Source organism: Falco rusticolus, chromosome 1 (assembly GCF_015220075.1).
Source record: "Falco rusticolus isolate bFalRus1 chromosome 1, bFalRus1.pri, whole genome shotgun sequence".
NCBI lineage: Eukaryota > Metazoa > Chordata > Aves > Falconiformes > Falconidae > Falco > Falco rusticolus.
Genome location: NC_051187.1, coordinates 60,635,439 through 60,658,974, shown reverse-complemented (window position 1 = coordinate 60,658,974; position 23,536 = coordinate 60,635,439). Strand labels below are relative to the sequence as shown.

General features: G+C 40.9%; 1 protein-coding gene across 9 annotated transcripts; it reads left to right on the top strand.

The window, feature by feature from the left end:
• The first annotated feature begins 1,766 nt into the window (after window positions 1-1,766).
• INTS10 (integrator complex subunit 10) lies at window positions 1,767-23,460 on the top strand. Of its 9 annotated transcripts, none has more exons than XM_037381295.1 (18): window positions 1,767-1,938; window positions 3,005-3,072; window positions 3,330-3,433; window positions 4,269-4,408; window positions 5,763-5,844; window positions 6,148-6,288; window positions 6,715-6,886; window positions 7,299-7,465; window positions 10,888-11,021; window positions 11,778-11,931; window positions 12,587-12,669; window positions 13,526-13,678; window positions 14,752-14,860; window positions 15,240-15,319; window positions 15,807-15,969; window positions 17,040-17,133; window positions 21,062-21,139; window positions 23,082-23,457. In XM_037381295.1, exons 1-18 carry the CDS (start codon window positions 1,810-1,812, stop codon window positions 23,236-23,238), a joined length of 2,208 nt encoding a protein of 735 aa, XP_037237192.1. In that variant the 5' UTR covers window positions 1,767-1,809; the 3' UTR covers window positions 23,239-23,457. The 9 variants fall into 9 exon arrangements, with proteins under 9 accessions (XP_037237192.1, XP_037237182.1, XP_037237164.1 ...); XM_037381285.1 differs by having other exon boundaries at window positions 11,775-11,931; XM_037381267.1 differs by having other exon boundaries at window positions 1,768-1,938; window positions 7,296-7,465; window positions 11,775-11,931.
• Window positions 23,461-23,536: the final 76 nt, after the last annotated feature.

Genomic DNA, 23,536 nt, shown 5'->3' with positions numbered 1-23,536 from the left:
ATTTGATAGCAGGAGAGAAAGAGGAAGCATCTGCTTTAGGAAGGACAGCTGACTTTCTGCTGGGCTTTGGCACTTCTCTGAATGGCAAATTAAACACATCGTGCTCCTTCAAATTGCAACTGACCAGTGTGTGGCAAGAGCCCTGAGAAAGGGGGCAATGAAAAGTGCATGCAGTCAGCATGCACTGCTGGCTACTGACAGATAGGGTTAACTGTTTTCAGTGAGACACCTGTGCAATAGTTGTTGCTGCCATCATTTGTCACGAATCCCTAAATAGTCTGGACTCAGCCCCCTGCCTCAGAAGGCAGAGCCTTTGCAAGCACACCTCTGTGTCTTATGTCTGCCATACGCTCCAACTCTCCCTCACGCACAGCCTAACAACGCAGCCACAGAGTGAAATCAAAGTAAAATTCCCACCAAGAGAGTGTGGAAAGATCCTTACATAATGCTGCTGGGTTTTGGAATAGGAGGAACTGATAGCAGTATGGAGAAAAGCAACAGAGAAGCCAAGTTCCTAGCCCTCACAAGGACTCCACCACTGAAAATCTGTAGCAGCCTAGCACCATAAGAACGTATTTTCACCTGCATCGGAATTATGGGGCCATCAAAATAATCTGTGGGCCTTGTGCAGTAACTGAGAAAGAACAAGACAAAAATATACCAGTCACCTCAGCAGGAGAACAGGGATGTTGCTCCTCACCTATAACGGTTTAAGAATCTGCTAAAAGTATTTGCTAATCAGATTACTACAGTAACTCCTAGATGTTGAGATTTATGGATTTGATCAATGGAAGTTCCCAAGTACAAAGTCTGTAAGATCTGTTGCTACATCAGAAAGGAACAGCCTACTTGAAAGGAGCAAAGAAAGTGACAAGGGGAAAAAAAAAAAAGATACATTTACATTTTAGTTAAGTAACAAAGGAAAGAGACAGGCTTGTATCAGGCATCTTAATGCTGCAAACTAATGATTACAACCAAATCTTATGTTCAAGCTGTTAAGAGCTAGGTGCATTTCTGTGGTGAAATGTCCTACTTTTCCTTAGCACCTGCTGTTCGTGACCTTGGTACAGGGCTGGAAGAACCTTTGAGAAGTGCATCCCCAGGCAGCAGCGCTACAGTTTAGGACTTTTAAAGTAGGCTTTGGTTTGCAGCAACACCAACTTCAACAAGGCAGTGCTCTACTACTGCAACCAACGTAAGTGACTGTAACTCAGCTTCCTCTAAGCACCATTATACCCCTAACACTACCCACAGCACCAAAAGACAGGTTTTTTTGAGGGTAACTTGACAACTCTACCAGCTATCATACTGGCTCCCAAAGGCTAAAGAGCAGACCCCCTTTACCTTTGCTCCCAACACTCCCACAGGCCAGTCACAAGCTTTGGAAGCACAGGCCGCCACCCTGGCCCACACAAAGTCACTGTAGTCCTCCCTGCCTATACAAGCCCTCCTAACTCCCAACCTCAGCCTACCCCCACGCTCAGTTCTTGTACTCCCTTGCTACTGCAGACTCCTTGCCCCTCACGAGCTCCGGCCCAGCGGCTACCACAGAAAAGACACATCCCGGGACCGAGAGAGCAGCAGAAGGGAGGGAGGGAGGCGGACAGACGACAGCCCGGCAGAGCCTCGCCTCTAGGACGGGGAGCCCGCCAGCGTCGAACCCGGCGAAGTCTCCCGCCCGCTTCCAAAATGGCGGCAGCCGCGCGCCCCCTCAGCCGCGCGCCGCCAGGGCGGGGCGGAGCAGCGGGAGCGGCCGCCCCGGGGCAGCAGGGCGCATGCGCACCGCCCGCCGGCCGGGCCGGGGGCAAGATGTCGGCGCAGGGGGACTGCGAGTTCCTGGTGAAGCGGGCCCGCGAGCTGGTGCCGGGGGACCTGTGGGCGGCCAAGGCCTGGCTCATCACGGCGCGAAGCCTCTACCCCGCCGACTTCAACATACAGGTAGACGCCGCGGCGCAATATAAAGGCGCGGCGCTCCCCCTCACGGCCTGGCTGCGGGCGCTGCGTGACTGACAGGCGCTCCGGCCGCGGGAGGCGGAGGGTTGTCGTGGTGACGGGGACCCGGCAGCGCCGCGGCGGCGCCGGTTCGTCCTGCGCTCACCGCGCTCACCGTGGCTGCTAAGGCGGGCCCTGCCGGGGTGCGCGGAGAGCGGCGGCTCCCCGGGCAGAGGCAGGCCCGGCTCCCCGAGCAGAGGCCAGGCACAGTGCTCTGCAGGCGTCCAGGCCTAGCACCCAGCTAGAGGCCTGGCCCGTCGTCCCCGGAGGGGCCCGACGCAGCACCCATGACAGGGGCCGCCCTCAGCACCCCTGCTTTGCCGCCGAACCCTCCTTTGCAGGCTCTTGGTCGCGTTGCGCTCCCCGCTGAACGCTCCGGGCGGCCGCCGGGGCGCGCAGGGCCGGGTGGCGGCGGTGCTGCAGGTGCCCAGCCTCACGGTGGTGTCCAGTGCTTGAAAATAAATTCATTAGGTTATAACTGCTCGTTGTGTTTCACTGCAATAAAAATCCACTCCTAGGAATGCTTTGTGAAACAGATGACGCTCTCGGGTTTATAATAACTGAGGGGAAGGTCTCTTTCTGCTTCTTGTGTTTGCACATGATGAAATATGTGGGTTTGCTGTTGCAAAAAAAAAAAAAAGCTGTTTTTAATGGAGACTTAAAGTACCTCTCTTGCCTGTGGCTTTTGTAATAGCTTGGGGTTTTGTACTGCATTTGTCTGGACACAAACCCTGTTAAAAGAACTGTGAATTCCCACCAAGTTTTTTATTTGCGTAAAAATAAAGCCAGTATAATAATATTAGAGTACTTATACAGAAGTTTAAGCCTAATTAATGTGTGATTAAATAGTTTAAGGTCAGCTCTTGATATCTACAGCAAACGTTACAATCCTTTCATTTTCTGTTACTCAGGCTGCTGTGGCAAATTTGGGACAGTTTTTTTAGAGTGGAAGGACTAATCTGATTCATAAATGTATCCAAGAAAGCTAATGTGCTGTTCTTCCACTTTGCAGTATGAGATGTACACTATTGAGAGGAATGCTGAAAGGACAGCGTCTGCAGGCAGGCTGCTCTATGACATGTAAGTAATTAGAGCTGGAACTCTACAGTTATACCAGGTGTTCGTTGCCATAAATGTCATAGTTTCCAAAAATATAATGTGAGTGTTCTTGGAAATCCGTGCGGATAAATTAAGCAGAAAAGGTCTTATTAATTAAAAATAAACCATAAAAAGGAAGGTTTTATTTTCCATTTGCCTATGCACATTCATAGGAAGGTTTTGTCTTGGAAACAGATTTTGACTTCACTGTATATTCCTTGCCTCAAACTTTATTACAGGTTTGTGAATTTTCCAGACCAACCTGCTGTATGGCGGGAGATTAGTGTTATTACATCAGCATTAAGGAATGACTCACAGGACAAGCAAACACAATTTTTAAGAGGTAAGGATTCTATTCAGTAAGTGGGGAGAGTCCTGAAGTAATCTAAAGATATGCCCTCTGATTACTTACCTAGTGTGGCAAGTGAATGTCAGTCTTTTTAACTTTGCTTGTGGGCTGCACGTTTTTTCTCTGTTCAGCCTTAGAGACTTCATTCAGTGTGTTAGTCTTAAGAAACGTAAAGGGACATGTGAGAGGCTGATTACCATTGCTTTGACTCTGTTATGAGTAGACAAAGTCTGCCAGAGAAAGAAGCATTTAGAAAAGAGATTGCGTAGGAAATAAGTGGAATGGGGCTTATGAGTCATCATCCCAGTGATTGCAGAGAACAATGAGTGATCAGAAAAATGAGGTGAATTTGTACATGTGAAGTGAGGGTTACAAAAATGAACAGTGACCAGAAGGGCTTGGTGTTCACTGCTGGCAACCACAGGCAGTTTTGAAAGGCTGATTTACACCTGAGAAATTGTAATCTGCTGTTTGAATATGTGCTTCAGAAGCTCTAAGGATAAGCACAAATCAATGACCGTTTTTGAAAAAGCATCTTAAAATGTCAAATATTTAAGTATTAGGATTTTCAGTGTTACACTCATTAGCGGTCTTACTTGTTAATTCAAGTACTGTGCACCCGAATAAACACAGACAAATATTCATATGGTCTTCTCTGAAAGAAACAGCCGGTTTTTTTCCAGGCATAGATATTAAAAGCAAAAAAAATATAAGGAAGTCTCTTTTCACTCTGCATGGCAAGGTGATGTTGACTGTCTTTTACCCTTTGTTAGTCACCTTTACAATTCAGACATAGCAACTCAAACATTTTAATACTATTTTTTTTAAGGATTATTTGAAACCCTTCCTGGTCGAGTCCAGTGTGAAATGTTACTGAAGGCCACAGAGCAGTGTTTTAACACATTAGAAAGAGCAGAAATGCTACTACTACTACTGCGACGTTTTCCAGAGACTGTGGTACAGCATGGGGTAAGAGAAGAGAAGCTTATATTAACTATTCAGGGTATTGGCATTCTGTTTCTTGACATTTTGCTGAAATGTATTTTCCATTGCCTAGTGAGAGAATGAGTCTTTTTATTCATGTTTAATTGTGGTTAATAGCTCAGATTGCTGTATTTTGATGTTACCGCTTGGAAAGAATTGGGCAAAAAACAATTAGAAGCAAATAAAACAATTTTTTGTTTTGTAAATGCAAAGAATATTCCATGCTTATTGAAAAAGCAGAATAGCACAAAAAAAAGTATCGAGGAATATTATAGTCTGAAAAAGACTATTGCTTCAGCTTTTTGTCAGTAAACTCTCATTGAGGGCAGAGTGCTTTGAGGCCGTGCCTAGACTCTAGCAAGCAACATGTTTGCTTTGACTTACAAAACTACAGCAGGAGCTCTTTAAATTACCTACTTTATTTAAGGACAGTTAACAGATAGTTTAAAAAATAGTTTAAAGACTATAAAACCTGTTAGTTCTGACTTACACTAACATCTTTAGCTTTTACCAGCGTCAGGCAGAGTTCAGTCAGTTACTGCAGCTCACGTGACAAGCTGCTGCTTTAAAGCCTGGTACCTCCATTGCTTTCACCTGTCTGTGCATATCTTTACCGATGCAGTTAATGCACATCTTTTCTCATGGTCTAGTTTTGCTATCGTATGGTGTTGCTTTTCACCTGTTACTAAGTAGGGATAGTTTAACTATACACATAGAGAGTAGCTCATGCAGTTACCATGTAGTGAATTGCTACTCATGCATCCACTAATTGTTCAACTCAGCTCGGTGGCCCCCGACATAAGGACATGGACCTGTTGGAGCGGGTCCAGAGGAGGGCCACAAAAATGATCAGAGGGCTGGAGCAGCTCTCCTGTGAAGACGGGCTGAGAGAGTTGAGGCTGTTCAGCCTGGAGAAGAGAAGGCTCCTGGGAGACCGTATAATGGCCTATCAGTACCTGAAAGGGACCTACAGGAAAGCTGGAGAGGGACTTTTTACAAGGGCACATAGTGATAGGACAAGGGGTAAAGGCTTTCAGCTGGAAGATAGTACATTTAGATTAGGTATTAGAAAGAAATATTTTACTGTGAGGGTGGTGAGACAGTTTGCCCAGAGCAGCTGTGGATGCCCCGTTCCTGGAAGTGTTGAAGGCCAGGCTGGATGGGGCTTAGAGCGACCTGGTCTAGCGGAAGGTCTCCCTGGCCGTGGGCAGGGGGCTTGGAACTACATGATCTTTAAGGTCCCTTTCAACCCAAACCATTCTGTGATTCTATGATTTCATTGAATTACAGATTCTAAAACCAGTGTTCCAGTGTTTGATTTTCACCTCTGCTTACACAGGTGGGCCTTGGAGAAACATTATTAGACGCTGAAAGTATTGAAGACCAAGAGTCCCCGGTGAATTGTTTTAGAAAATTATTTGGTAAGAAAATATTAATGTTCTTGTTTTATACAACTTTTTAGTATGGCAAGACTCTGTGTTCCGTAAACTACTTGCAAGACTAAAAAAAACGCTGTAATCAGAAGAGACTCAGGCTGCATTAGGCCAGGCTGACATTGTACAAATTGGTAGTACAGTCATTCATGTGGTGTTCTTTGTGATGTATGGTCAGCCACAGGTGGAGCCTTAAATTGCTGATAGACAAACTGACAAACCTTACTTAGGACAAACAGAACAAACCTCCCACCAAACCTAAAGGAATTTTTGGTTTGTTTTCTATTTTAGTTTGTGACGTTCTTCCTCTAATAATTAATAACCCTGATGTTCGACTTCCTGCCAGCTTGTTATATAAATACCTGAATAAAGCAGCAGAATTTTATATTAACTATGTAACCAGATCTACACAGACAGAAAGCCAGTATCAAGGTAAGTATTTTTACAAAATTAACCTTTCTCAGAATGTATTTTAGTATTACTGAAATGATGTCCATAAATGAAAAATGCATTACTTGTATGTAGTGTATCCTGTAGACAAGGGTTAATAGTAGTATTTGATGTTTCTTAGTTCTTTGATAGCAAAATACCTCATGATGCTTTGACTACTTTGTCGTGATGTTCATGATGCTTCAGCATATATACTGAGAGGTAGGACAGAATTTACAGTATCTCCTTATCCAGCTAATCAGCTCTCTTGTATGAGGAGGCAGAAATGCCTACAACTCCCTGTTAGCCGTCTCAGTAAAGAATGGTTACCCTGAAAGCTCCAATGTAGACTTTGACATGTCTCCTTCTTGAAAATAAGTCAGTTGGTTTGATCTCTTTATGAAGAGAAAAATGTGCTGTTTTTCCTAGGTTCACAAGACTCCTCTGATATTATGTCTCCAAACAAGCGTAGCTCTCAGAAATATGTAATAGATGGTCTCACAGAGAAATCATCCCAGATTACAGATCCTTGGGAGAGGCTATTTAAAATACTGTCTGTGGTGGGAATGAGGTGTGAATGGCAAATGGATAAGGGAAGAAGGTAAGAAATGTGTAGTGTTCCAGGTATTTCTTCTCAAGGAGAATTTGGCTTTTTAATTCTTAAGGAGGTGGTTTGAAGAAGAATTTGAACGTGAGGACCTTTTGTGTAAATTCAGTGCAGCTCTTTCAAGACTGTACAATGTAAAGCAAAAATGTGGATCCAGGGAGCACTTTCAAATTAGGCTCTAAATGAAATTTTGTTGGTGAAAGTCTTGCATAAGAACTGTAGTATTGCGGGCTATCCTTCCCTAGGTGCCTTAGCAAAGAGAAACATGGTGAATGTTTAGTGAAGTTTCACTGGAGTACATTCCCAGCCTCCACTGACTTGCAGCTGGGGGATTTCCTCAGCCAAAACATAAAGTTTTGGAGTCTGTGTAACATCCTTAATTCTTTTTGTCTCTCTTCCTCAGAAGTTTTGGTGATATTTTGCATCGAATGAAAGACCTCTGCAGATACATCAGTAACTTTGATAGTGATGCACACGCGAAATATAAAAACCAAGTAGTGTATTCAACAATGTTGGTCTTCTTTAAAAATGCATTCCAGTATGTCAGCAACATCCAGCCATCGCTCTTCCAAGGTGAGTTTCTAATGTTTCAGCTTCTGTAAAGAGATTTTTGTGATTTCATTGCTAATGTCTGAAATATCTTTTCTCATTATTTTTTTGAAATATACCATCTTACAAAGTGACATGGGTCTTTTTAAAAATTCTCCCAAGCCATTAGTCTTACCAGCAGAAGTAGCTCATGACAACTGGTGTAGTGGATCAGACCAAAGATCAGTGTAACTTCGCATTGTGGTTTCAACCTCTGCCAGCAGCAAGTTTGTTGTCTAGGAAAGAGAAAAGTAACAGACCAGTTGTTATGAGAAATGTCCCTAGGGTTGATTGCTACTTTTCTATCAGCATCATGTTTGTTTCATTTTCTCCTGTTTCATTGAAGCTTCTGGCTTCTTGCAGTCAAAAGATTGTACAAAAAGCTTCCACAAAATAAGGTATTTTTGCATTAGGAACACACAACAAATTTATAATTAATCAAATAAAAAATGAATAGGAAGAGATTTCCTGAAATTCAGAAGCTTCCAACTTGGCTTTTGTTGTATAGTTTAAGGATAATCTTTAAGGTGTGCTTTGCACATTAGTCATAATTTGTAATTTATTTGTAAATTGAACATTTAAAGTATGAATGTTATCTGTGCTTTTTCCTACCCACTCAAATCTGTGTTTGGGGCATATCACATTGCTTGGAACACCTTGAATTGCTTCTTCAGGGATTGACTGGACTTTTCAGGCATGGCCCAGAAGCTGAGGGAAGTTCGTTAACCTCCAGTTTGTTTAGAACTTATTGAAATAAATAGTATCACAAAGAGGAGTTTTCAACTCTTAGTAGTGTGCGTTTCATCACAATTTCCTCTGTGGAGCAAATGAACATTGGAGTAATGAAAATCTCAATAGAAGTGATAGCTTTTAAACAACTTCATAGAAGGCTGGGTAATCAGTGGAACAATGTCAGTAGATTGGTAAGCTCAGAAGACAAATGACATCGCAACTTGCATGCCAAGAGCGTGTAGTCATTTCACAGGAGCTAACTGAGTTTTGTGCTCTCTACAGAGGAAGGGTTTTGGTGGGGCAGTGAGATACTTCAGCCGCGCATATAATTTTAGCTGCTTGATTCTAAGTTGAGGAATAAGGTAAAGCAAAGCACTGGTGAAAAATGTTCCTTTTAAGTTGTACAGTTGTGTATGTTAATGCTCATGTTTTCAGACTGAAACACCAAAAAAACCCGTATACTGAGATACAGAGTGCAGTCTCTTTGGTGCAGCATTTGTGGTACCCTCTGCCATTTGCTGACATCAGGAAAATACCTCCAAGACGTCTTTTACTGATTTCTGCTTTAGCATTAAAATCCAGTAGTATTCAGTGCTTTTCATACCCTTCTTATCATGAGGGGTTTTCCTCCTCCTCTTTGGAGGGCTTACTGTAGAAACGTAGAATCCTGCGTATTTTGGAAGCATAGTGTTGGGGAAGAAAGCTGTCTCCTCCTTAATCCAGTAGCTCTGAGCTTTGATTGTGACTTCCTTCTCATGTGCATGGACTTGCAAGAAACCTCTTGAGAGAAAACTTTTCAATGCATTTCTCTAACATTATTTATATCTGCCTTGCTGGAGACTTGAGAAATGAATGAGGCAATTCACACCTCTCATAACTTGCAGGCTGCCTGCAGGCTTGGCAGGAGTTATTTGGGCTGATGCTTTTAGGGGTTTATTTATAAGACTCTGCTAGAAATCAATTAAAACCTCTGTAAGCTTAGATTCTAGAGCTCAGTCAGACACAAAACCAGAACATTGCTCTTTGTATGGCTGTGTAACTTTCAGTAATGTAAAAGAACATTTGCAAGTTCTCTACCCCAAGTAAAAGGCTAAGGTTAGGTTTGGTTTGGTTTTAGGACTGGAGGTTTTGGAATAAAGGCTGCAGTGCATTTGCCTGCTACTGAGAAGAGAACATTTCTCTGAAAGCAAAGCACTTAACTGGTATTCATTCAAATCAGTGTGAGTAAAAGAAAAACCCACTCTTAGGTGTTAGAAGTAGGCAGCTTTTGAGAGTCTAGTCATAAAACTCTTCCAGCATCCCAGCTGTGGTACTTTCATATCTGTTTCTCATGGATTCTATTTTCTACATTAAGATTTGGCTCTGTTTTCAGTTCACACGGGTTAGATTCCAACACAGTGGAATACATGAAGGTACAGTAGAGGTGATTTCAATGTGTTGTATTGTGTAGAGGACATTTCCGTGGTGATACGTAGTCTGAACCTAGTCAAGGGAGATCACATTACTTCTTAAGTGTGCCAGGGTGATTGTTTCTTGTAACATAAACTGTTGTAGTGGACTCCTTACACATGACTTTTGAGTAGATGGGAAAAGCTAAGTATAGGTTCTTCTATGTCAAGAGATGAAATGGATTGTCCTTATACTAAGCTCTCAAATTAGCTCTTTGCAATTATGAATGAAGCCTTAGCTTCATATCTTTCTGTGATAGAAACAGAAGAAATCACGTACTGAAAGTACTTGTCCACACTGCTGTCTTGTCTACTGGATATTTCAAAAAGAGAAAACAGATTAATGGATTTCCCCTTTCCATTATATTTCTCTTTGTCTGAGCTTTGCACATCTGTATACAGTTTGATTGTGCGAAAGGAGAAAATGTTTTTGGAAGGAGAACTTTCTCAGTAGTGACTATGTACCAGTGGTGTTTGAGATTAAGAAGTGTTGTCCCTATTTTATATCTAATGAAACTTAAGCACTGAGGTTTGAAATAACAGCTACTAGATCCCATAGGACATTCTGTGACACCAGTGGAAGTAGAAATTATGTCTTCTGTGCTTCAAAATCAGGCTTCTCTAGAGGCTTTGGGGAGTGATGATGGGCTCTGGAAGTTCGGTAAAGGTTTAATTCTGTATATAGAAATCAGTGGAGGCAAAGCTGACACAGAGTGATAGTACTAGGGGAATCTCGTGATAACATACAATTACTTCTTTGAGGCATCAGTGCTGTCAGCATATTGCTTTGGTTTATCATGAGAATGTTTTGAGAATATTGCTGTGCTTTGCCGTGTTTGTGGCGGTGTACTTCAGAGCAATGTTCTGTTCACCTTTGAATAGTTGTATTTATATAAAAGCAAATAATGCTTGATGGGAGAACCTACTGCTGGAGTAGATCTTGAGACTGCTATGTAAGAAAAGGATTCAAAGATACTCTGAAGCTCTCAAGCAAACTCTTGTGATGTCTAGTAAATGCATTCTGACCTTTACCATAAGCCTGCTTTGAGAAAACCATAGCTTTACCAGCATAGTTCAAGCTTATGCAACTTAAGTGAATTAATATCAGATTGGTTTCTCTAGCATTGTAATTACTACTCGTGAAGGAAACAAAACCACGTCGATGTGGGCATGAGACCTTTCAGATCAGTTTAGAGTAATCTTGCATTAATTTATCTTTAAATCCAGGTCCAAATGCTCCAAACCAAGCCCCACTGGTTCTCCTCGAGGATGTGACCAATATCTATGGTGATACAGATATTGATCGTAACAAACACATACACAAAAAGAGGAAACTTGCTGAAGGAAGAGAGAAAACAATGGTAACTTTTCTAGACTTTTTCATTTGTAACAAGAATGGCATTGGTACTGGAATTTAGACAATAGTGGTTTTGACACAGATCAAACAGACATATTTTTAGAGCTACCCTGGAATAGCTGTTTATGACCACAATTTGCAAACAGATTTTTTTTTTGCTAAAGCCAGCAAGAATGAACAATTTTTGTAGCAATTGCTGTAGACACGTATGTGCTGATGTGAATGCTTTAGCCTGAAGTTCAACAGAGACTGCAGAAGCTGTTAAAAATGGCAGCTATAGCAGTCAGATGTTCTACAGCTAAACATCCAAATTAATTGCGTTTCATGATGGGAACTGGGAATACATCTATTTCTTTAATAGTAGAAACCCACTGTTTTATAGAATTTCTCTGCTGGTAGAAGTATGCACTTATACAAGAGTTACATTTCCTTTGCATTATGCCACTGCCAAGCATTAGGCTTAAACTGAGTGATAAAGTGTCACGTATGTATGTACTTTAACAGATAATCTGGTTGAAGCTCAGTGGTGGTACACCATGTTTAACAGTGTGAATTCTTTTGGGATATTGTTTACCACACTATACCACTGGGTTTCTGGGTAGCAAACCAGATTGTTCTAATATTAAAACAAGCTAAGCAAAAGGGCCTTAAAGGCACTTAAAACTGGGAGGATCTTGGCATCTCTAGTGCAGAATTGTTTTCTTGTGTTCAGTGTAAGTTAAGAAGTGAATGTTTTTGTTTTATATCAACTCTTAAGCAGAGCTCAGATGATGAGGATCCTTCTGGAAAGGCACGAAGTCGTCATATTACAGTAAACAAGGCAGATCTTGCAAACTCTATAGAAGTATTAGAGAGCTTTAAACTGGCAAGAGAGAGCTGGGAGCTGCTGTATTCTCTGGAATCACTTGACAAAGGTAAGGCTAACTGCAGGCAGAGTTGCATTTAGGCTTCATTGCTGTGCATATTATCATTTTACTATGTTAAAATAGAATTCCTGTGAATCCTTAAATATTGTATTTACTTTGGGTCCTGAATATTTTTTAACTAAGATCTGATAAGAAGCTTTATCAGTTGTTGCACTTCTAAATATTTTGTTCCTGGATTTTGTTTAATTCTTCATGCACCTTTGTTTATTCACCCCCACTTCTCTTGGAAGCTGCTTTTACTGAAGGAGCAGTTAATTAGTAGTAGTGCTGATAATACCAGTGAGGATGTGCTGCTAATGGCTGCTTTTGTTCGTGCTTAAAAAGATATGTCATTACTGTGTCCCTCCCTTTCTGATAATACCTGGTGTGATAATCTTGAAAACAAATTCCTCTTCTAAAAAGCAGACAAATAGTACCACCTAGCTGCTTTTAGATTTATTGGACACAGTAAAATCAAAATACAGTTGTATAAGATGAGAGTATCCTATATTTGAAAGATCTCACACTCTTACTGTTTTGGGTTTTTCATTTTTAAATTCAGCTGCTTTTTTTTTTTTTTCCCCCTAGCTAATTGATCTTTAACCCAAAGGTGTGAAATGCCTCATTTTTTCTTTTACTTTTTCTTCTCTGACCACTTATACAGAGTTCACCAGAATTTGTTTGTCATGGAAGACAGACACCTGGCTTTGGTTAAGAATCTTTCTTACAGACATGATCATCTACCAGGTAGAAAAATAAAGCGAAAAATAGCAAATGACACCATTACGTTTCTCTTCCTTCTAGTAAATAGCTGTTCTGATTAGCTAGTTTGACTGCTCTGTCTACAGATTTTATCCTTTAAAGCATGACCCCTTTGGGGATAGAATCATACCATTCTTACCACAAGCTAGGTACCTCGCTTAGGATATGCCTGTTCCCATAGCTGTTCGTTGAGTGCAGCTAGTTTAGCATATGGAAAAGACCTCTGCATTGCATTTTGGCCAGGGGGGAAAGAGAGACCATTATGGAAGAAAATTGCATTTTCTTCATCTGTCACTGCATTATATCGGAATGCAATCAGAGAGAAGAATTGTAAAACAGTGGAAGTTTTAACATGTCATTTATTTAACATGTCATTAATTTAACAGTTAAAATTTACCATTCTCCTCAGAAATTAGGCTGACTGTACCCATTCCAAATGCCATCTATAGAACACAGCTTGTTCTTTTATATTTTTCCTTGGGGGGTCTTTTATTTTTGACTGTACTTGTACCTGAACAAGAGCTATTTCAAACTTTATTAGTCTAAATAAAGTAATAATTAACTCTGAAGAGCGTGATTGTTTCAGTTATAAATGCAATTTTGTAAATAGGCTTTTTAAAATAGAATTCTGTCTGTCTTCTCACTGCCTTGCAAGTGATCGATCCACACTCCTGTACGCAGCACACCACTGGAGAGTGTTCTGCTAGATTAAAATTTTGAAGCCCGGTTGCTTGGATGTGCTCTGTTTTGAAAGCTTTCTATAAGGGAATTTTTATTCCTGTCTTTCTACCCATTGTATACAGAAGACCCTAACATTGTCTTTGTATATCTTTTTTTTAAGGGGCAGTACAAAAAAGCAATTAGCAGCCTACATCACCTGGCAGCTCTTCAGGGCTCTCATTCTCCACAGCAAATTGCAGGACAAGGATCACTAGAAAATCAGAGAGCGCTAATCCAGTTAGCAACATGCCACTTTGCCCTTGGAGAATATCGCGTACGTACAGCATTCCACACACTGGTTCATCATCTGGTCCTGTGGTTCCTGTTTTTCTTCTTCCTTTGAATTTTCCCGTTAGTCTGTTTTCAACAGGGTATTGAACATAAGCCAGGGTCTACTGAAAAATCCATGCTTCACAGGGAGAACAGTTGCACTTCGTGGCACATTAACTGACTGTCCACTAGCATCTCTCTTACATAGTCTTTTTGGTAGTTACGATTTGGCGGGGGGGGGGGGGTAGTTAAGATTTTCGATAGCTACAAGTGTTTGAGTTGTCTGTAAATGTAACTTTAAATTTGAATTCCGTAGCTTTACTGAAACAGTTTTAAATATTGAGGGATAATTCCTAGCTTTTAGGTTTCATGTGGCAGGGGAAAGAAAAGGTTTATAGAATAGAAACTTCCATGATCATCTTAGAAAAGACCTCTGAACTTGCTTTACCTTTGAAATAACTATTTTGTGGTTTTAGTGTTACAGGAGTGTGTGGTCATCTGAGGTTAGTCAGCGTCAGCACTAATAATAAAGGCTATGTCTTAGGATCCAGTGTCATCCTGGTACTACTGGACAAGTATTTTTTCCCTTCCAGTTTACTACTTTTTCATTGGAAGTGTGATAATATTTCCTCGGACCTCTTACTGTCTCTAGGAAATAGCATTAAAAATTCATTGCATTTCTGTCATGCTGTCAGATTGCCATTTTCCTTTCTATTTTTACCATGAACAAAACAAGCTTTTAAAAACTATTCTAAGAATTCACTTGAAAACTTAATCCTTCAAAATAAAATGGGTTTTGATTGTAGTTGTATTGATCTCCTGAAGTGAAGAATGCCAATACTTTTTTTTCCCCAATTAAAATGACTTATGTAGGATCTCAAAGATTTAGTGACAGCTACATCTTTATGCTCAGCCAAACTGTTCAGCATTAAGTCTGCTCAAGTTCTAGCGGAGAATCTTGTGATTGTTTTTTAGTTTTGCAGTGTCTGAAGGTTTTGATCATTATTAACATACCTGAATTTTAAGAACTTTTAATTTAGACTTAGCATTATCATGTCTTTCCTTTTCTTTCTACAGCAAACATGTGAAAAAGTGCTTGACCTCATGTGTTGTATTTTACTTCCAATACAAGAAGGAGGTAAAGTACAAGAGGAGCAACCTAAAGTAAAGTCTAAGTTCAGGAAAGGTATGAGTTGCTACTACCCTAAACTCAGTGTCAGCTCAATTTTAATTCATGCATTCCAGTTCAGTATGTAATTCTTCTTTTTCTGTATTACAAAAAGGGAGGAAGTTCTTTATACCTTCTTGGTTTTGTGAGTGGTTTTCCTGTTGGTACCTATTGAAGTATATTGGTGACAAAGCCGTACCACAGGAAAACAGAAATGAAGAAAAAATTTTAAAATGTGTAACTTCACGTTTTGAATAATTCATGAGTTACCTTCAGAGTTTTCCTCCCTGCCTGAGATTTGGCAATTGTAGATTTGTTTCACTCTATTCTAATTTCTTTCAAACTTAGGTAATCATGAGACCCATAAAGAAGTGTATCATAAATTGTTTTGTTCCAGGGTCTGATCTGAAGCTTTGGCCATGTACCAGCAGAGCTATCATGCCTTACTGCCTTCATCTATTGTTAGCTTGTTTCAAGGTAAGCTGAAATCAAAGCTTCAAATTCTCTTGTGTCTCCAAGGCCTGGTTTATGTATCCGGGGTCCTGAGACAGAAATGGCCTTATCCCGGTGGTGTGACTAGGTGTGAAGGGCTGTGCCTCAAGTGCTTCTCACCTAAATGGGTTTGTGGCGAGTCTTTTTGTTTTGGGGGGTGGGGAGGGAGTGTTGGTAGAGGAGGGCTGTTCTCTTGTGGGTTTTTTGGCTTCTGTTTGTTTTAGTTTTGGGCAGAGGAGATAGAATTCATCTCAAAATATTTTTGTCTGTATTCAGATTTCTCTTATAGGTCAGTGGAGAGAATTTGATATTTTGGCTGGAAATTTCCAACCTATTTTAAATGTATATATTAGAGCAGAATGAAAGATGCTGCTAAATTCTATCTGCACAGATGTAGGTGAGATGAATCTCATATATTTATAAAAGCAACATGCATTTCCTGATGTCTCAATGTCATTTTTTTCCCCTGAAGCTCAGAGCTTTCACAGACAGCAGAGATGATATGGCGCTGGGCCATGTAGTTGTTCTGCTGCAGCATGAGTGGCCAAGGGGTGAGAACTTGTTCCTGAAAGCCATCAACAAAATCTGCCAACAAGGAAACTTCCAGTATGAGAATTTTTTCAACTATGTCACAAGTATCCTTTCTCTAACCAAGAATGTCTTTCACATCCAAAACTATGTGCTGGGGTGTTGAAAAAGCTGTTAGATAGTTTCAGCAGCAACTCTCTCTGTGAATCACATTCAGTATATTTCCCTACCATGCAAGTTGTAATAGGTGGCAGTGCAAAATGGACTATAAATACACCTCCTGTCACCTGTTCTGGCACTTGAGAGTACCCTTAAGTACATTGCAGTTGCACTTCCATTCAGAAAAAGAGCAGCAACTTAGGCTGCTTATGCAAGTGGTGGCAGTCTTTTCAGTAAGATATATAGGTCATTATACTACAAGGTTGTTAACAGAAATGACAGTGGTACCTATGCTTCAGAGAGTCAGAATTATTTAGGCTATTGTTTATGAAAAGCTTTGTGTGAGTAAGATTTTTGGGTTGAGTAAGATAATGAGCTGTGTCAAAGTTCATGCATGCAAAGCATGTCTGATTTCTGTATTCAGATATCTGATGTACGCTTCGATCAGCATACACACACTGGACATTTTAGTGTTTAGCCTAACCAGACATCCAGCCATGGTACTCAGGAAGCAATGCGTCTAGCTCTTACCTGAGACAACTAAAAAAGTTCTGGTGTTAAAGAAAGGTAAACAAAAACCCCAAAAAACAAAGGCAAGCCAAATAAGGGATCAAAATAGAAGACTAAGAAGGGTGGTATGTGCCACCATGGCAGCATTTCCTTCAGTCCCAGCCTCAGTTTGCACTGCTTTGATAACCTGCAATGCAGGAAAAGAAAGTAAAAACAACTAGGGAATTTGTTTAGAGAGATGAGCTTTCTTTAGTTCTGTTTGGCTGTACATAAGAAATTAAGAAAGAAATTGACGGATGTATTTTGTACTTCAAAAAGCCATTTCTTATGAATTTGTTGAAGATTAGGAATACATGCTGTGATCTTCCTTATCACTTTTAAGAATGAGATACTTCAATAGCTGTTTATTTTGAGTGTCCTTTCAGCAGCGTGGCTTCAGATGTGAGGGGTAAGAAGGAATGTTCTCTTATCATTTTTTCCCTAGTCAAATCTTTAATGTTTTCTTCAGATATTGATATGTTGGAGGAATTTGCTTATTTAAGAACACAGGAAGGAGGGAAGATTCATCTGGAACTGCTGCCAAATCAAGCAATGCTGATCAAGTAAGGATAAAAAAGCATTTGCTGTTTTCTTTGAGGAAAAAAAAAGGGAGTATGTTCTGGTTGTCTTTGCTTTCATGTAATCTTCTGGATAGTAAGATTGTCATGTCTTTGAGCTTAAATTTAAGGAGTTGGCTACAGAGTTCAGACAAGGCCGTGAGTTTCTTTTTCTGACTCTCCTGCTGATCTGTGAATTCTTTTTTGGGGTTCTTCAACTTTAAACTACTTTTACAGAAGTTTATTTTTAAGTGTGGCATTTACTTTAGAACGATTCATATTAAAGTGATTACGGTATTGCTCTTTCAACCAGACACTTGCACTTTGCAGGAATTCATTAAATAATTAGGCATGAGTGCAAGGTGATGTTAATTTTGCTGAACAGTAATGCTGAACAGAAAGCACTGTTTGTTGTAAACAGAGTTATGAAAGACCACCGAATGATGAAAAACTAAGGGTAAAACAAAGTACACTTCAGGTAAACTAATAACCTTTCTGTCAGAACTAGCAGGTCATCTCTTGCTATGTACTGAACAAGCTTATTCTGCTTAGCTTATTACAAGATGCTGAAGGAAATTAATAATTTGGATTAACTTCCTAGGTGTTCTTAGTTTTGAGTCAAGACTGAACAAGTATCTGCTGCAGGGTTTTAGTGGCAGAATGTTTTGGAATAGCCTGGTTATTTATTAGAATTTGTGGTATTTTGCTTTGTAAGAGGGGGACTGCTAAAGTTCGTTGAAATTCCAGTTTGGGTCAGTGTATTCTGGTTATTCGCTAGCTAGAAATGGGCTAAAATTTTCAAAAAACGGGAGCCTAACATTAGACAACTGGATGCAAATTTGGACTAGTAAATAGATTTTCCAGAGTTCTAGGTATTCAACACAAAAATAAGATACTAGGAAAGAAAAGGAAAAGAAATACAAATGCTTGATTATGTGACGGAATTTTCTCATCTAGGCTCTAGATTTTCAAACTCTTAACCTTGCTGTATCTCACTGCTTGTAGCCAACTGTATGAAAACAAGAATCAGGATACGCTGCACTACGTACAATGTTAAGTAATAAGCTTTGTCAGCAAGAGGGCTTAGCACTGAAGACTCCGCCTGGTAACTTCTTAGCTGCTGTCTTTAGTTAGTTGGAATAGTTCCATGCTCTTTCTCTGCATCATGGCTTTTATTTTGATTGGCGTGGTAGCTGTTACTGTTCTGACCCCACCAGTCAGGAAGCAGGTAGTGAGCAGTGTTGCTAGCAAGACAGAAATCTCTCTCTGACCTCCTTTTGACCAGTGTTAGGTTTCCTAATTGATGGAAATGCTTGTAGAGGGGTCCAGTTCTTTGTGCTTATTGAACCACAATGTTCAAATATCCCATCCAGCTGGAAAAGCCATGTACAGTGTCTTTTACGTGGCTGAGATGCGTAGGACAGGAACCACTTCATCAGAGAGCTGATGGGAGGGAGAGTTCAGGGCGTAGTCCACTAATCGGAGATGACGTCTATTCCCCTGGTACCCCAAATATTTTTTCAGCTGGACTGGCTGTGAAGCTCAGGGATGGTGTCACCCAGCACAGCCTCCCCCAGCTAGATGAGTTTTAGATGAAGTGTGCCAGCACAGCCCTGTTTCCTGGGATAGTGGTTGGTAGGCTCAAAACCTGCAGACTGCCTTTCATCTTTCCCAACTATCACCAGTTCTGGTTGTATGAGCTGTTGCACCATCCTCCCAGTAATTAACAGAGGCAGCTCACACACTGTTCAGGCACGCACAAGAAGACTGTAAGTTTGCCGTAGCAGCCCAAAGAAGCAGCAGTTGCTCCTTTGCCCAATCTTTTATTGGCATAAATGTACATAGCGATCCTGCCTCTTACTGGATGGGAAATGTATTACAGATGTTCTGTGGTTTTCGTAAGAACAGCTTTTTGTTTCATGACTTACAGGACATTTTCTCCCCAGGTGAATTCCACATTCTTCTTCCAGGACTTTTCCTCAGTACCTTGTACTTTATAGGAAATTATATTCATTTTTCTGAGCCCAGGAGGGCAAACTGCAGTGTGGTTTTCAAAAGCTGAAGTAAGATCTTGGTAGCGTGCAGTTATAATTGGGTCCTGAATACATACGCAGCTTGTAAGCTTTCCCTTTGCTTGTATCCACTGGGAATATGAAGGTCCATGGTTTTGGTTTTAACTGGTGCTATAGCCAGCTCATTCTGTTTGCAGTGTCTACAAGAATTCTATGATGAACTCTGAACTAAATGCCTAAGTGCGTTTGTCTAGAACTCCATTCTAGGCAAGGCAAGTTTCATAGTTTTACTTAGTATACACATCAGTAGTGGCAGTGTTAGCTAGTGCGGTTAAAGAGGAAAAGAATATGCAAGAAATGACTGATTAATATCGCGTTCCTCTTTTTGATAAACCTTGCTTTGATTAGTCTAATCTTAGCCTACTAGCTGAGTAAACTTGACGTGAAAGCCACTGCGTGTTCTGCCTCTACTCACATTCCCATCACATCTCCCCTTGGGGACATAGGAGGAAAACCTCAGCTGGTTTGAAGTGAAACAAAGTATCTTGAAAGTGGGATTTTTATTCTGATTGTGCACTTGGGTATGTTTAGTTCTGATTGCAGACCTTGCGAGCAGTAATGAAGACACTGTTGTGCAGAGTCCCTTTTTCAAACATCTGCCACAGGGACCAATAACATCTTGCTGTTCCTCTGTATTTTCTGTTCTCTGTGTCCTTTTTTGCAAGTACTGGACTCATTCATGCCAAGAACTCTTGAAAAATTATCTCATTTGATGGAATAATTCTTGTGAATATTTTATTTCAGGTTACTGTAGCTGTATTGTAGAATGTTTCTGTACTAATGTCCCATCTTTATTTGACTTTTATAAGCATAGCTCTCGATCCATATTCATTAATAAATTATAGATGCTAACCAAAATGACCACCTGTGAGATATAAAGGTAGGCACATAACTGGATATTATAGATATGTAAGTGCAAGTCTTCTCTGCTCCCTTGTTAGCATTTATAGGGGTGAATGAGACACTCTGTATTCACATGCCTAATAACATTTAGGTGACATTCTGAGAGACTTGCGTTAAGGAACTAGACCTGCTTTCTATATACCAGATTTCTCATTTCTCCTTAGGTGGGGTGTTGGATTTGCTCTAGGCTGAACATATGAGGTTATCTTATGTTATAGATAGTATACAGAGATAAGGACTTAACTTCACAGAGGAGACAAACTGCCTTTCGGGTGAGACACCTTTGGTGGCTAGTTCATGTGGCCTTGGTCATAAATGGGAGGTTACTCTGAGTGGGCATTTGTGCTCTGACATTGTGCCATCCTCTAACCGTCATTTTTGTATGCAGTTTGACTTTGAAAAGGTGAGAAGGGCCATTTCTGGGCTAATGAAAAGATACTTGGGCAACCTGTGACAAACACTGTCATGCACTCAACTTGGCCGATACCTGCTGTGCATGCACTCGTCTTGGGCTCAGCAGCAAATCCCTTAACTCCAAGTTGTGGGCTGTCCCAGTTTGCTGACGCGCTCTTGCCGGCTGTGCAGGGAAGCTGTGGTATCTGCAGTGCTCCTCTGACTAAATCTTTTGATTGATGCGCTTCCTGGGAAGAGCTATGAATGTTCTTGTAGTACAACTGAATTGATTTTGCACCTACTGCTGTCCTTTCTCCTGGTGTAACGGTCCAAAAATATGCATATATATTTAGACCACAGTTGCAGAACAGCCTTGCAATGAAATCTGGGGATATTTGCATGTTTGATGCTCTTAGGGTCCTGCACCTCTTCAGCTGTTCGGTGTTCATATTGCTATGTGGTCTCACCCTAGCTCTTTGTTGCTCCTTTTTCTGGAGAGTTGTTTTGCACCGGAGGGGGAGTTGGCGTGTGGGTGTTTGAATGCTGCTATTTGCTGTTTTTTAAAGGACTTCTAGCCCTCCCATGGGGTTACTGCAGCAGGAATTCATACCTGTGCTACAGCCCAGCATACAGACTGCTGACAGGTACCAAGTGGAAAAACCCTGCTCATAGTGTGCTGTGTTTTGTCAACGTGTTTTAATGCCCATGGTTTTCAGCAATTTGTTACTCGATATTTATCTTTTTTTTTTCCTCCATTTGTGCCTACATTGCCTGGCAAACCATGTTGTTCTATTATAACATTTATTTTTCTTTTTCCCATAAGTTGCCAGTATCTGTGTCCTTTCAATTCAATAATCACTGCTGAATTTAAACAAAAAAATGTAGAAATCTCCCAAAATTATACTGATGTTCAATCACATATTAGCAAGAGTATAACCCTTTCTTTTCAAGATACTGGTTACTGGATCCGTTTGTAGCTACTTTTCTTCATTTAAGTTGTTCTGAATTCTGTTTTCTGTTTTCCAGCTGTTACATGACACGCATCTTCAGAAGCGCTGCTGGCTTGCTCAGTAGCTGCCAGGTTGCATATTCTCCTTTAGGCTGTAACTGGCCGTAGCACTCAGTGCCAGCAATGTTTAAGACAGTAAAGATGGAAAACGGGGCTTATCCCATAACCCCTGAATATGCTGGAGTATTTTCAGTTGAGTTTTGCTTCACTCAGCCTAGCTTATCGATGAATTGCCCAGTAGGCTCCAGGCTAGTCTCTTCTTTGCGTTTTCCATGTGTTAGAGAGGTCTCTACTGTTTTGATAGAGAAGTCTGTTCTCAAATGCTTGACTTGCTGATTTAAGTGAAGGTGGGGTGATATTGTTGGTGAGGGTTAATTCCCAGACTTTTCCCTTTCTTGTTTCCAGCATCTCTGGACTGGCATAGATGTCCTTACCCTTTATTTTTAACTTCCTTTCTGTCTTACAGTGTGCTGGCTGGGTTCGGTCCAGCTCTTCCCTTCATACCCATGACTCAGTACTTGTCTCAATATTAGCGTTATGCTTTTCTCTCTAATTTATACTGCTCCCTTACTAGCGCTAGGGCTCTCATTTCAGGGCATATCTTTTGCTTCCCTTCCCAAGCAGGGTTTGCAGGTAGATGTTAAAAAGTCTTGGTGTTACTTACCCAGTTCTGGACCAGTGCAAGTAAAGTGTAGTGCTTTGGTGCTGCAGAACATTGTTTATATGACAAGATCTAGGTATCAAGTGCTATAGGCTAGCGTGAGGACAAAGATGTGTTCCTAAAAATGGCCTTTAACCAGACAGTATCCCAAGAGTTTTCCCAGCCAGCCTCACTTTAGCTTCCCGAGTAGCTGGACCTTTGTTCTGTTTGAAAACAAGTCCTGAACTTCTGCTCGGAGTAAATGTAATCCTTGCCTGGCGTGTAGTATCTCCGCAAGAGCTGACTTCGGCTGATGCAGACTCACAGCCTGGCTTGATTTGGGCTTTGTGTTGGCTTGTGATTTTAGTCAGTTATTGGTGCCCACAGGATTATATAGCTCCTTCCTGCACTTTTCCTACTGGTACAAGACAACCTCTGCTCTTCATGGTGACAGCCACCTCTTCCCTTCTTCCAGAGAAAACAGTTTTATCTTTTCACTCTTCTTTCAAGCCCAACCATTTACAGAATTGATTACAAGGAGGAAGTGGCCTGGGCAGCAAAGGTAGAGAGAAAATTCCTTTCCCTAGGCAAGGAGAACTCAATATATGCTGGGTTAAAAAGATCTTCCTGTTAGCCAGAAGAGCAGTATTCCCCTGTGCCCCCTCCCCCAACAGTCATAATTAAAGCAGTGAGAGCATAGACTTTTATGAAACTCACAACTGTTGAAAGACTCCTAAGCTACTAAACACATTACTTTTAAAAAATAGCATAGTGTGGGCTATTTGGCTCTCCTTGTATAAACTTAGGTATGGACAGTAGACAAGTATAATCATAAGTCTAAACACAGTAAGTGACATGCAGTACCTTTTAAATTACTATAGTGCACCAAATAACCATTACTCGATTTTGTCTGTCTCTCTTTCCTTCATGGCTTAAGGCATCATACAGTTACCCGGGGTATAACTAAAGGAGTGAAAGAAGATTTCCGCCTGGCCATGGAGCGCCAGGTCTCACGCTGTGGGGAAAACCTCATGGTGGTCTTGCACAGGTTCTGCATTAATGAGAAAATACTGCTGCTTCAGACTCTTGCTTGAATGGACAGGATCATGATGCAGTGTCTCTTACAGAGAGGGGGGAAGGCTCTTAATTGTGCGACAGCAGCGTGGCAGTGGAAAACCACTTGTCCAGAGAGTCAAAGAGGTTCTCTATGAGTTACAGGTTCTGCAGTACACAAACACTCCTCTGTGTTTGTTCACCACTTAGTTTTCTTATGTGGGTAGATCAAACTTTATAAATAAAACTTTGTTTAAGAAGTCTTCTGTAGTGTCCTATTTGTTTTGGGTGTTTTTCTATAGCATTATACTAAGGTGTGCATCTTGGTTCTTTCTCTCT